The sequence below is a fragment of the Globicephala melas genome, chromosome 18, assembly GCF_963455315.2.
Source record: "Globicephala melas chromosome 18, mGloMel1.2, whole genome shotgun sequence".
In the NCBI taxonomy this organism is placed as follows: domain Eukaryota; kingdom Metazoa; phylum Chordata; class Mammalia; order Artiodactyla; family Delphinidae; genus Globicephala; species Globicephala melas.
Genome location: NC_083331.1, coordinates 45,504,435 through 45,518,574, shown reverse-complemented (window position 1 = coordinate 45,518,574; position 14,140 = coordinate 45,504,435). Strand labels below are relative to the sequence as shown.

Here is a 14,140-nt window from a genome sequence, read left to right as displayed (position 1 = left end):
TGTTCTTAAGGGGGACCTTGTAATTACTGGATATTACAATTATTTGTCATACTATAAGTTGGACTAATGGCACCTTTTCAAACTATGCTTAGTTGTGTCTATTTGGTTTTTTGTCTCTGTTCAGGCTATCTACCTAAGTCGTAGTTAGGATTGTTAAATCTTTAAATCCAATGATAATGTTCTACATTTATTCACTCAGTATTAATTGAGGACCCAACATCTGTCAGGCATTCATGTTGACCATTTTATTTAAAAGAATATTATAGCTTACCAGTAAGTGGGGAGAGTTGAAATTATAAAAATGCATTGATACCCATTAGTGTTAAGAACTTACTGTAGGAGTCATATACCTAATTTTGCTTATTCCTGTTCAGCTTCCTAGGCTTTATTTTTAAGTCATCCAGCTTGGCTTGTTTGGGCCTTATTCTGTGGCTTTCAGTAGAAATACACTTTTAGGAGAAATACCTTTATACTTTCTATACCCTCTTCAAGCATCATGGCTTAATCTCCCACTTACAAATCAAAGACATCCAAATCTTCCTCACTGGGCATCTGCTTTCCTTCCAAATTTCAATGCCATATTTCCAGTGCTTGTTGTCAGTCTCATTTGAGTGATTCTGAAATATCTCATATTCAACAAGTCCAGAATCAAATGGATTTTTATTCATAATGAAACCTGATCTTCCTCATAAAGGTGATTAAAAGCTGGTATTGTGAGTTCAGAATTCCAAGATCTAAATCCCAGGGCAAGTTTAATCAACTTTAATAATACTAATGTGGATCTATCTCAGAGGTTCTAAAGATTCATTGTGATAGTGCATATAAAAGCTGAACATAGTGAGTGACACACTGGAAGCAGATGATACATATTAGATATCATCATTGTCATCACCATTATCACCATCTTCATCGCATCATTAATAACATCACCGTATCCCCAACTGTTAACTAGATACTGAAGTTACCTCTCACATTTTACTCTTTTCATCTCCATTTGTATCCAAATGATTATCACATTCTAAGAAGTTTATTTCTAAAATATTAGACATATTTCCTATTCTTCATCTTCTCTATCTTTTATTCCAGTCAAAGGATAAGATTATGTGCATATATGCTATATCTATCTCTCTTTTCTGTTATAAGCTGGTCAAGGACAAAGGCTATAGCTTATCATTTTTTAATGCCACAGTGAAATTTATCACATGTGAATGTAAGAATTGGTCTGGGTTTGCAACTCTCGACTCAAAAACTGACAGAGTTAGTCCTACTTTGTTAAATGCTGAGGATACAGTGACGAGCAAAAGAGGCATAAGCCTGATCATTTGGTGCTTACGTTAAGAAAAGAAATGTTGGGTCTTTTACTTAATAACAATGGGAAACAGTTGAAGTCCTCTAAGCAGGGGAGTGACAATGTAAGATTTGTACTTAAAAGTAATGATGGTCCTGGAATATGATTACAACAGCAGAGAGAGAAACAAAGTAGAGATAAATCACATTGATGAAATCAACAGGAATTGGACATCCGTGGCACACAGAGAAAGAGGAGGAGATAAAGATGATTCCTAGGTTTGTGGCTTATACAACTACCTGGTGATGTCATTCTTTGAGGCTAACCAGGTTTGGGGAGAAGATAATTTAACACTTAGATCCATGCATATGAGAAATATCAAAAGAATTCCATGAGCCTGTTATCCTACCTATAAGAGTTTTATGCTTTTTAGAAAATTAAATAGCAATTTTGGCTCAAGTGAGAAGATTTTTCAATTTCAACATAAATAATTTGAAATTGAAATGTTATATGAAACACTGGAAGTTAAAACTGATTTCAACTGACCATGAGCAATACTTAAATGTGAACATAAAATTGCTAATATTGTATACCATGGCTTTGAGTACTCTAGTAACAGTATAGAAAGTATATTAACTTGAAATTTTATTTGATGTAATTGTAACCCTATAGGGAAATTGCAATATCTTTAGAGTGGAGAATTTCTAGTTCATTTGTTTGCCTAATGGAAAAATAATTTGATGAGTTAAAATGGGAAGAGGTAGAAATTCATTGACATTGGCTATGAGAAAGGTTAAAAGATGCAGTTAAATTAACATGGATACACTATACCAAACTGCTTTATTCTGAAGAATTTTATGTATTTATTTTAGATTGGAAAGCTTAAATATGTTCCTAGTATTGTTATTTCTACACTGTCCGTAATAGCATTATACTTTAGCTGTAGAAATTAACCTATCTGTTGCAATATCTTAATTTCCACTGAATAGAAACATTTGACTCTTGCTTAGAGTCGTCCATATCAACAAGACACCCAAATATTTAGTCAATACAATTAATGTAGCTACTATTTGTTTCCTATACTGAGTTCTATGTAACTATTTACCAGTCTGAGTCTGCATTTGTTTGTTTTGTTTTGTTTTGTTTGGGGGATCTATTTTACCTCGTTAACACTTAGAACATAGTGCTAATGAGTCCAAAGAAAACAACAGCATCAAAAAGCAAAGTGTTTCTGATATAATCATCTTTGTCTTCTCCACATTAAGTATTTAACCTTTTATCTTTATAGTAATGGCCTTCTTTCTTTTATTTTAAGTTCCATCAAAACTTTCTGGAATTTGGTATGAAATAAGGGAAAATATGTAAAATACTGTATTCTTTATATAATAATTTATTCTAATAACTTTCATGAGTTCAAAATCAAGGTTATTTAAATGGACACTGTTGTCTATTTTTAGTTTCCTAATTCTGTTCCAGTTTTCCATGATTCCTCAAAGATTCTCAGTGTAATTGTTTTTAATAATATCTGCCTGTTCTTCAAGTATCCATTTATGTAGCCCATCTGACATTAATGAATTGAACTTCAGCTCTGATTTTACAATTTGCTTCTTATTCTTGCAAGTTAGTCATTAGCCATGGCAAATAATATTCAAGCAAAATTTTAAAAATAAACAGTTCTGATTTCCAGTATTTCGTGTGCCACTTTGTGCAACAGCTTAACTTATGCTACTTTCAACAACACTGTGGAGTATGTAAGGCAATAGAAGTATCTCAACTTGATGAAATTTAGCTAATATCATAGTTCTGCTGAGTCCAGGGACACTGATAGCACCAGTATTATATTATCACCATTACATATAAAATAAAATGTTTCAAAACAGTTCTGCATTCAAAAGAAAACAACACAGGTAAAATAGAAACCTCCTTGTATGGCAAGAGTTTTAAATTTCTAGTTAACAAATATGTAACACTCAGAGTTAGGTTTAGTTAATGACAGATAACTAAAGAAAATGCCTATTTCTGGGAAAGTAACATGTTTTCCTAAATGACTCATATTTATTGGCAGTGGGATAGTTAGAATTCATGACAATATTATTCTTTCTCTCTAAGAAAAAATAGCACTTCCAAATCAAACAGGATATGTGTGCAAATATAAATTTTAAACTCTGGAAATGGCCTGCTCTGTGGACATTATTGTGCAATACCAATTAGGAGGTGTTTGTGCTGTTTTCTTTGCTAAACCACTGTACTTAAACTGGAACATTTTAAATTGTTACCCAATTAATAGTACCCTTTACAGATTGCTTCTTCCTCATTTTAAAATAAAGCAATTTGATAAAGTTGAACCAAAACACCAGAAGATTTCAGTGTTTCTACTTGCTAAAGTAGATCACTGAGCTCAGATTGTTATCCAGAAAAAGATTTAAAAGATTACATTATAGTAATTCATGAAAGGACTGTTGCTCCTATTTATGCAAAGTACTAGTATTACTGCTGACGTTTCCTATCCCATTTTTTATTAGGGTGAAGTTTATCCTCTAAAAGACAATAACTTGTTTATTCTCACCTACCGCTGAAGTAACAGCTGAACATCTGTAGCATCTGAGACTAGTATTTACTTTTCCTTAGCAGTCTTGATTCCATTGTTAAGATGGCATTCACATCCTTCTAAGTGGTCTCCAATGGTATGGAGTAAATGCCCGCTCTTGCCATCATTTTCATTGTAAACGAATCTTGACAATGTCAAGTTCCCGTCACAGTCTATCAGTGTCACTCACTAAGCTGTGGTGTGACTGTTAGTCCCTTTGAGATTTGCCTCCTTTATCAGGGTCAGCCTGTGGGAAAATCTGAACAAATAGTTACATATCAACTAGGTATAAAAGATAATGACATTTAAATATACTTTTACTATTTTAATGCATGGTGGTTTAAAAGGCATTTCTTTTCTACAGATCACTTTAACTTTGTGTTTGATTACTTTACATGCACTCTGTCCAAAATTCATTAAAAAATATACAGTGGCCTTCTCTTTTGGAACCTATTACTTATTGGCTATGTTTAGGATTCAGTAATAAATGTAATTATTTGGGCTAGGATTTTAATCAGTACCACTGATATACATACCCATAGTTTTTTTTTTTTTAATTAAAGAGAAACAGTAACAATATCCTTACCCAAAGCAGTTTTCATTTCCTTTCCTACATAAAAATTGTGTTCCAAAAAATGATCTTCTTTCTTTTATTAATGATTATCTCCACATTTAATCATTCTTTATTTTTTTATGTAATCTTTTTTTTTGAACTTCTGTCTCAATTGAAAAAGTTTCAGTTGATTTGTGAAATAACATTTCAAATGTTGAGCATTCATATTTCTTTCCCTTTCTATCAGTTTTTTTACAGGAATCAGTTACTAAAATTCTACTTATAATATAGTCATATTTGTTTTTGGTTCTACTGAATATGCTATGTAACAAGATATTAAATAGAAGTTTTCCTCTGGTTCCACACAAGAACAAAAGGGACCAAGTATTTCTCAATTTAAAAAAAGTAAATACCAATCAGTACTTATTAATAGCAGCTGAACCAGAGTTGCTATCTTAACTATCACTCCAGACTCCACAGACGGTCTCTTCCTCCATTTATAAGAGGGGAAGACCAACACAAGGGAGGAATTCGGAGAAAACATTGTAGTGAAAAGACAGCACTTAATGGAGGGAGCTGTGGCTTAGTGATTCCTTTTTGAGAGTACTTCCTCACCACCAAGTTCAGGGAGAGGAGTTTCAAGAGAATTACTCAATGATTACAGATGCCTCCACCTCATTTCATAGCTGGATGTCTGCTTTGGTGTGAACTGCTGATCTGCTTTCTGTACATGTTTGAGCAAGGGGAGAAAGAATTGAGGAGAGGTGACAGAATAGAGAGTGGACATCATCAGAACAAAAGGACCCACACCAGAAGGGCCTTAGTTTCAAGAGACCAGGGCAGTTTGGGGAGCTTAGAAGAGCAGGAAGCTGCAGGAGATTTCCATTGTCAGGGACTTGTGCAGTTAGGAGGCTCCCCTGGAAGACCCCGTTAAATGATCATTACTTGGCAGGGAATACTTGGCATTTAGGCACCTTCCACCTGGGAGATGTCAATGGCCAATAGGCATAGCCATAGAAGCAACAGTGCGGGGAGGACTTGAGCAGGAACTGGTTGGATGGGAGACTTTCACCCTCCCACCCAAGAGAATAGATGGAAAAGCTGTCCAAGCCCCTCTGTCTTCCAGCTCCCTAGGCCCTAGGGCTGGCAAGTGGTGATGGAGATGAGGATGCAGAGAGTGGTGTTAAGTAGAATGGATTTTCTTATACTCAAAATCTGCTCAAGGTTATTAAGGGGCAGAGGTATGCCTTAACAGAGCATATCTGAAGGCAGTAATTAGAGGAAAAATTAAGCTAGTTTATATTTGTTATCCATCAGTTCTAACTGTTTGAGAACCTGTTTACCTTTAAAGTAGGAATGGCTTCAAAATTTAAGGGTTTCGGGCTCCCCTGGTGGCGCAGTGGTTGAGAGTCCGCCTGCCGATGCAGGGGACATGGGTTCGTGCCCCGGTCCAGGAAGATCCCACATGCCGCGGAGCAGCTGGGCCCGTGAGCCATGGCCGCTGGGCCTGCGCGTCCGGAGCCTGTGCTCCACAACGGGAGAGGCCACAGCAGTGAGAGGCCCGCATACCGCAAAAAAAAAAAAAAAAAAAAATTTAAGGGTTTCTCCCCAAAGTAGTCTATTTCTCTGTTTATAACCTGATCCATCATAAAATATGTATCATAAAATACCATAAAAATATAAAATGGAAGGATACAAAATATAGTCTGAGCTCAGAAAAAGACTAAGATAGTCCACCAAGCTATTTACTTTTTCAGAACCTACGACTATGTTTTAAAGTTGGGGGCGCAGAGGATGTAAGCAGGGAAGGTCCCATACCTATTCCTTATGAATCAGAATTTCAGTTACACTGAACCTTAAAATCACCTTGCTTGTCCCTGAGAAATACACATCTTTTACAGGAAAGGAAACCTAAACACACACAATTACTTTTTGTATATAAGTTCCATATATTTGCATATATAATTATAGATATATTCTTACTATCGGTATAATTAGGCAGAGTAAATAAACTGTTTCAGATTATATAAATGCATAATTAATAGCTTTTAGCTAGAGACAAAACAGGTAATCAGGTGTTAATTTCAATTTTTCCTCTTGTGTTCATGTGCCCACTTACATCTGGTTGCTGTAAGATGGTACATTTGTCAATTCTCACTCCACCAAACTCACACCATTGCATGAGGAGCTGGCCTTCCTGATGCTTGTGGTTACACTACTTAACTTCATCATGTAACAGCTGCCTGTGTGTTCTGCCGTCAGTCAGAGCACAGATTTATTTCCACCCGTGTAAACAGGTGTCTAGCCTGAGATTGTTCCCATGCTTCTCCACAATATGTGTTTAGGACTAGGTGTGGGAGATCCTCTCTCCCTTTAATCCTTACCTCCAACACATTGAAATATGGATATAGAGTCTAGATAATCAAACAGCTGGATGCGCTGAATCTTTTCATGAGCTCATGACCAATTTCCTTGGTTCAAAACCATTTTATATATTTATCAAATGTCTGAGTTTTTGCATACACATCTCTATCCCCTATTATAGAGTATGTTCTTTAAGGATACTAGGGCTAGATCAAGTTTGTCTTTTTATTCCATTGTAAAGTCAAAGAAATGGTAGGATTCTACAAGAATGGAAGAGGAGAAAAGAATCAATTCTTTTCTGTTTCTCTGTAACTCTCCTTACCAACTGTTAGAACTTTTCTTATATGCGAAATCTGCTGTCTCCTGTAAGTTTTCATGCAATCATAATAATAAGCTTTAATCTTAAAGGTGTATGTGTGTATGCATGTTTGTGTGTAGGCTCACACATAGATACTGGCTTATATCAAATATATTGGCTTAAACCAAAGCACTTGAAATTATACATTTAATAACTATGGGCATGTCTTGTTCTGAAGTGGCCTATTTTCAATACTTATTTATTCATGCTAATAGAGGAGAAGGATGTTATAAATTAAGCAAAACTCACTTACAACTGACTTGGTTATATATTGTATATTTTTCATTGATATAAGAGTGAAATTGAAGTATATTGGGAAAATGGCTTTTCCCGTTTATTAACTGGTAATCTAGATGTAAATAAAAGAAATTGGCTCAATTGGACAGAGAAACAAAAGTAGATAATAGGTATAAGCAGAACTCAAACTCAATCCAAAATAATGAATATGAATATTTTTCCCTCCTCCATATATTAGTTAATATTTGTTAACCTCAAAAATGCAATCTACTATGAAAATGTAATCCTTGGATATTTTAAATGAAATATAAAGAGAAAATTATCTATTATTTATAAATTTCCAATGCAGTTCCCATATTCAATAACATTTATTCCAAAGTGTTATTTCTATATCCAAATAGTTGGTGATTATGCTTTAACTCTTGTTTTAAATGATAACATAAAAAGTAAATATGAAAGGAAGAATTTTGCATATACTTTGATAAAGGCAATATAAAGTGAAAATGTTTAAAACGTTTTGTCACTGAATGCTTTCTTGACATAATATGTTCAAAAAATTTTATATACTTACAGCTTTTGCATGTTTGACTAGGACCTTGGTATAAAGCGTCAAAAAAGTCACAAGTAGAGAAATAAGCTGTATAAATTTGTGAATATAGAAGTGAACTTTTATATCATAGTGTAGGAGCAAGCTGGAGAGATGCTTTTATGTGAGTCATTTCTGTATGAAGCTATAAACTTTTTTTTTTAGCCAAAAGCTGTCCTGGTTTCTTGTAAAATAATAAAGATATCCATTTTAATTGATTCTCTTCATTGTTTAATAAAATTGCTTTGTCTGATTGCTGAAGAATTTGAATTGAGTTTTCATTACCCACTTCTGAACAATTTACTCTAAGATCCAGACAGTATTGAGCTAATGAGTTTGAATTTATATTGAACCTTAACTGTCTTCCTGAAGTAAATGGAAAAAAAAATCATGGCAGCAACTAAGTATTCTTCATGAAAAACTATGTCTTAGAGATTTTACAATGAGGCTTTTAATAGAGCTAAAACATTTAAATTGGAGTTTTACCTACTTTGCTGTTTCTAAGCATATTATATGAAAATATGGTTTCTTTTCCTTTTTTAAGAAATGAAAACTCATAAGCTGACAGGGATATTACAGAAACTTTCTTTCAAGTGGGCAGTTTGTATAGTCAACAGATTCAGTTAAACAATAAATTAATGGTAAAATAATTTAATCTGAGAACATGCCTAAATTGAAATGATATATAAAAACCTTCCAAGGAGTACCCTATTAAGGTGTTTCAAGATCTGTTTAATCTGGGACGTGGCCATGATGTTGAAATACACGCCCTTAAAGGTACTGTTCTGACTTTGGCACCTGTATTGCCACCGTCATAAACCTAAGTTTCTCTGCAGTTGAAAACAAGAGATACATTTATTGATTCACACACATTTAATTTATTGCTTTGATATTATTATCTTTTGTAAATGATCTTTGTGTTCCCTGGAGCATGTCTAACCAAGCTGGGCATTTAATGATTCTATGTTTAGGATTTTCTGTGGAATTAAATTAGGAACTTTAACTCTGAAGGGTGACTGGGATTCTATTATACAAGGATGACTTTGGGTTCTATAACTATCAGTGTGCTTCAGTTCCAAGAAGTAATTAATTCTCTAGGTATATAATAGAATCTATTTTATATTAAGTTGGTTAGTCAAACAGGAGTAGACTTCATAAATAAGCTACCTGTTGTAAAAATGTTATTTTTCAGAAAATTTGAGACTGTATTTAAGAAATAGAAAAACAAAAGGAAAATATGGTTTAGCGGAAATTTACTTACTTGAGCTTATTTCCCAAGAAATCACTGAGCCAATCTCCAAATGTGATATATATTTTTTTTCACATCTTTATTGGAGTATAATTGCTTTACAATGGTGTGTTAGCTTCTGTTGTATAACAAAGTGAATCAGCTATACATATACATATATCCCCATATCCCCTCCCTCTTGTGCGTCCCTCCCACCCTCCCTATCCCACCCCTCTAGGTGGTCACAAAGCACTGAGCTGATCTGCCTGTGCTATGCGGCTGCTTCCCACTAGCTATCTATTTTACATTTGCTAGTGTATATATATCCATGCCACTGTCTCACTTTGCCCCATCTTCCCCTTCCCCCTCCCCGTGTCCTCAAGTCCATTCTCTACGTCTGATATGCTTTTTAAAACCTCATTTCCAATTATTCATTAGAAGATTTGGAATAATATTGTATCCAAATAATTGATATTCATTCCCCACAGGCAGCAGTGAAGGTTCTTGGGAAAAGGAAACACTGTACTCTTCCCCATCCCGGGGATCTCAGGCTTCTGTTACCTGCCCCCGCATACCTAGAGCACTTAGCCTTCCAGTCAGTCATCCTCTCCGCCATCTTCAGCAGAGCCACCTTCTGCCAAATGGTATGATGGCATTTTTTAGCACTAAAAATGAAAGTTGCAAAGAATAAAAAAATCTAATGATCCGATAGTGAAATATAGGACATAGTAGATAGGTACACTACATTTAGACAGCTAAACGTGATAAAGAAAACCATAGTATTTTAAACAAGAATTAGACTGATCAGAAGAATAATGTAGCAAAGAACTGTTTGTATTAAACACAAATGAAAAGTGGTGAGTGATAAAACATGGCACCAAACTGGCTAGCTTTAAGCCTAATTTCCCTAAGTGATAAGTGGGTACTGTTGCATGCAAAGAGGACAAATATTTTTCCTTTGACTCTCATTATTAGAACATTTTATAATGCTTCAATTTTCAATGATTTATATCCTTAGCCATTTTAATTAATGAGATATACCATGTTTCATTGTTTTACTTGAATAGAGAAATGATGATATATGTGTATTTTTTACAGGACTGGAACTGCCTTTTATGATGATGCCCCACCCTCTAATTCCTGTCAGCCTACCTCCAGCATCTGTCACCATGGCAATGAGCCAGATGAACCATCTCAGCACCATTGCCAATATGGCGGCAGCAGCACAAGTTCAGAGTCCCCCATCCAGAGTTGAGACATCTGTTATTAAGGTAATTGTTTAATTACATGATTGATTTGCCTTAAGCCAAAATCATCTTAAGCCACCATCACTCAATCCATTTTTCTTACTCCACAAGTAGTTCTAACTCTAAAAAGCTAAGCGATAGTGAATAGATTATGAGAAAAAAAAGTCACTTATAGTAATTAGAACCAGGGGTACAGTATTTAGGCAGTATCAGGCTAACTTGAAGTTCTCTATTATATCTACTAAGGGAGAGATGAACATAGCATTTTAAATGATATACTTCAAATTGTGTGTATGTGCTTATATGCATGGTTGTGTTTGTGTGTATGTGTGTGTGTGTGTGGTGTTATGAGCCATAAGGTGTGGGAAATGGTATCTGATTTGTTTTCAGAAGACCAGAAGGGTTAAATTATGGTTCTGCCACTTAACTAGCTGTGTCACCTTGGGCATGTAGCTAAATCTTTCTGATTATTTCTACACTAAAAAAATGCGTAATACAGTGTGGGTGTAAAAACTAAATGAAATAATAAAATTGAAATTTTTTGTAAATTCAAAAATACACAGTAAGTGGAAGATAACATTACTGTTATACAGGTATCACATATGTGTATATATACACACTTCTCTGGCTCTCTCTGTATATGTGTGTGGGGGGGTATGTGTATACTTTTAAATATGTGTGTGTGTATACTTTTTCATTCATATTTTATAATGTATATTTAAATCAAAGTACTTTATTTATTTATTTATTACTGGAGTATAATTGCTTCACAATGCTGTGTTAGTTTCCACTGCACAACAAAGTGAACCAGCTACATGTATACATATATCCCCTCCCTCTTGGACCTCCCTCCCACCCACCCCATCCCACCCATCTAGGTCGTCACAGAGCACCGAGCTGAGCTCCTTGTGCTATACAGCAGGTTCTCACTAGCCATCCATTTTACACATGGTAGTGTATATATGTCAATCTCAGTTTCCCAATTCATCCCACCCTCTCCTTCCCCCTCTGTGTCCACCCATCCATCCTCTACTTCTGCGTCTCTATTCCTGCCCTGAAAATAGGTTCATCCGTACCATTTGCATTGTCAGAATAGATTATTAATTTTTAAACTAAGTAAAAGATACCTCATGCTGCATTATCCGTATTTGACATAATTATTATCTTGTTTTTCTGAATATAATACATGTGAGTTTAGGGGAGTCTCTGGAGCATATTTTACATAAAAGGCCTTGTTACAATTCTTATTCATTGCTGGTGGTAATGCAAAATGGTATGGCCATTTTAGTAGATGGTTTGGTGGTTTCTAATGAAACTAAACATACTCTTACCCTACAACCGTATAATTTTTATCAAAAGGAGTTGAAAATTTAGGTCTATACAAAAATTTGTCCATGGGTATTTATAGCAGCTGTTTTCATAATTGCCAAAATTTGGAAGCAACCAAGATGCCTTTCAAGAGGTGACTGGATAAAAAAATTGTGTACCTCCATGTGCGATGACTTTGTTGTTTGCCATTTGTGACAATGTGGTTGGGCCTGGAGGGTATTATACTTAGTGAAATAAGTCAGACAGAAAAAGACAAATACTGTATGTTTTCACTTATATGTGGAATCTAAAAAATAAAACAAATGAACAAATAGAACAGAAACAGATTCACATATACAGAGAACAAACTAGTGGTTACCAGAAGGGAGAGGGTTGGGAGGGAGGGTCAAAATAGGTGAAGGGGATTAGAGGTACTGAACTACTAGGTATAAAATAAGTAGGCTACAAGAATGTAATGTACAGCACAGAAAATATAGTCAATATTTTGTCATAACTTTGTATGGAGAGTAATCTATAAAAATATCGAATTACTGTGTTGTACGCCTGAAACTAACATTGTAAGTCAGCTATACTTCCAAAAACTGAATTAGCATTTGTTAAGTGAGTGAGCCATGGTTCAACAACAGACCACAAGAAAAAATGAAATAGAGAAGTTTATTACTCACAGGTCATGGAGGAAGTACTTGGCATGCCTCAGGGGACCAGACAGGGGGGTCAAGGCAGAGTGCAGACAGAGAGAACAAGGCAGGACCTGAGGCAAATGGCTTTATTAGGAACCATGGGTGGGGTATTTCAGAATTTCCAGGCTGGGGCTGGATTGGTCAATTCAAACCAAAAGAGTAGGGTTTTGGTAAGTCTCCCAGGGGTCTTATTTAAGAAGACTGTTGATCACAAGGGCTTTTGGGGAAGTCATACCAGGGACTTACATTTGCTTATGACTTTGGCTGCTGTCTAGAGCATGCACTTGCATGAAGGGGGCTAGTGTCAGTTTAAGGTCCCTGTAGGCCACGTGGTCAAACAAAATGGATGCTGAAGCAGCAATACCACAGAGTAGCTTAGCTGAATTCTCACCACCATACAATGGAATATTATTCAGAGCTAAAAAGCAATGAACTATCAAGCCATGAAAAGGTATGGAGGAAACTCAAATGCCCACTGCTAAGTTGAAGAAGCTAGTTTGAAAAGGCTACACACTGTATTGTTTCAAGTGTAGGACACTTTGGAAAAGGCAAAACTATGGAGATCCTAAAAAGATCAGTGGTTGCTAGTGGGTGGGAATAGAGGATGAAAAGATGGAGAACAGGGGGTTTTTAGGGCAATGAAAATACTCTATATGGTATTATTGTGATGCATTCAAGTCATTATACATTTTGTAAAGACCCTGTCATTACTTATATAGAAAGTTGAATAATATGCAAGTAGGAATTTTTCATATAATAATACTCTATAAACAAAGATGTGTACTTGCTCCTTAAATAATTTTCGGAAGAATCCTTACCAGAGGAAAATAACAAGAAATATCACAGGAGGCCAAGCTCAGCTACCAAAATATTCTTTCCTGAGAGAATGCCACTGAATGCTACATTGTCATCAGTGAGGGAACCGATTTGTTTATCAAGGTATCGATTCAATTTATGATCAATTTTGATAATAGTTATTACTGAGAATTCAACATTCTCATTGTCTCACTCATTCGAAGCAGTGTTTAGTAAACTCATATGATACATATTAATTAAACTTAATTCAGGGGAAATTTTTATTTTCCCCAAAGAAAATGGTTGACTCTTATGTCACTTTAAAGAGTAAGGGGCCCAAGTGGGTAATTAGAATAGAGCCTACAAGTTTGTTTGCCTGAAAAGATTCTAAATATGAAGGCCAATTAAAAGTGAAATGTTAAATACCAAAGATTTACCCCCACTGGAAGAAATGATAAAACAAGAGAAAATAGGCTTTGAGGGATGGTCCATATGCAGGAATGTGCTATTTACATTTTTTGACAGTAATGACAAGAATTAAAATTAAAACTCAACCCAAATGAGAATAGCAAAAAGAATTTGTAGGACAGAAGAAAAGCAAAAACATAGCTCTCAGAGTTACAAGCTTAAAAAAATGTTTTGTTATCTATTTCTACGAACTAAAGGAACTCCAATGATTTTCTTATAAACCTATTTATGAAAATGTACCTACCAGTTCAAGCAGTAGAGCAGGGTCTGCAAGCTGCTGAACTTGGGTAAAACCTACGCTGCTGTCAGTTTTTGGATGGACCATGAATTAAGAATGATTTTACATTTTTAACTGGTTGGAAAAAAAATCAAAAGAAGAATAATCCTTCATGACACATGAAAATTATATGGAATTCAAAT

General features: G+C 35.1%; 1 protein-coding gene across 2 annotated transcripts in view; it reads left to right on the top strand.

The window, feature by feature from the left end:
• The window catches only part of DACH1 (dachshund family transcription factor 1), a 415,401-nt gene that overhangs the window by 271,403 nt on the left and 129,858 nt on the right, over positions 1–14,140 (top strand). Inside the window, exons 4-5 of one of the 2 annotated variants that reach the window (XM_060288119.2) lie at positions 9,690–9,845; positions 10,300–10,472. In XM_060288119.2, the coding sequence (XP_060144102.1) occupies positions 9,690–9,845; positions 10,300–10,472 (329 nt within the window). The remainder of the gene's footprint in view (positions 1–9,689; positions 9,846–10,299; positions 10,473–14,140) is intronic. The other variant, XM_030838681.3, reaches the window with a different exon arrangement.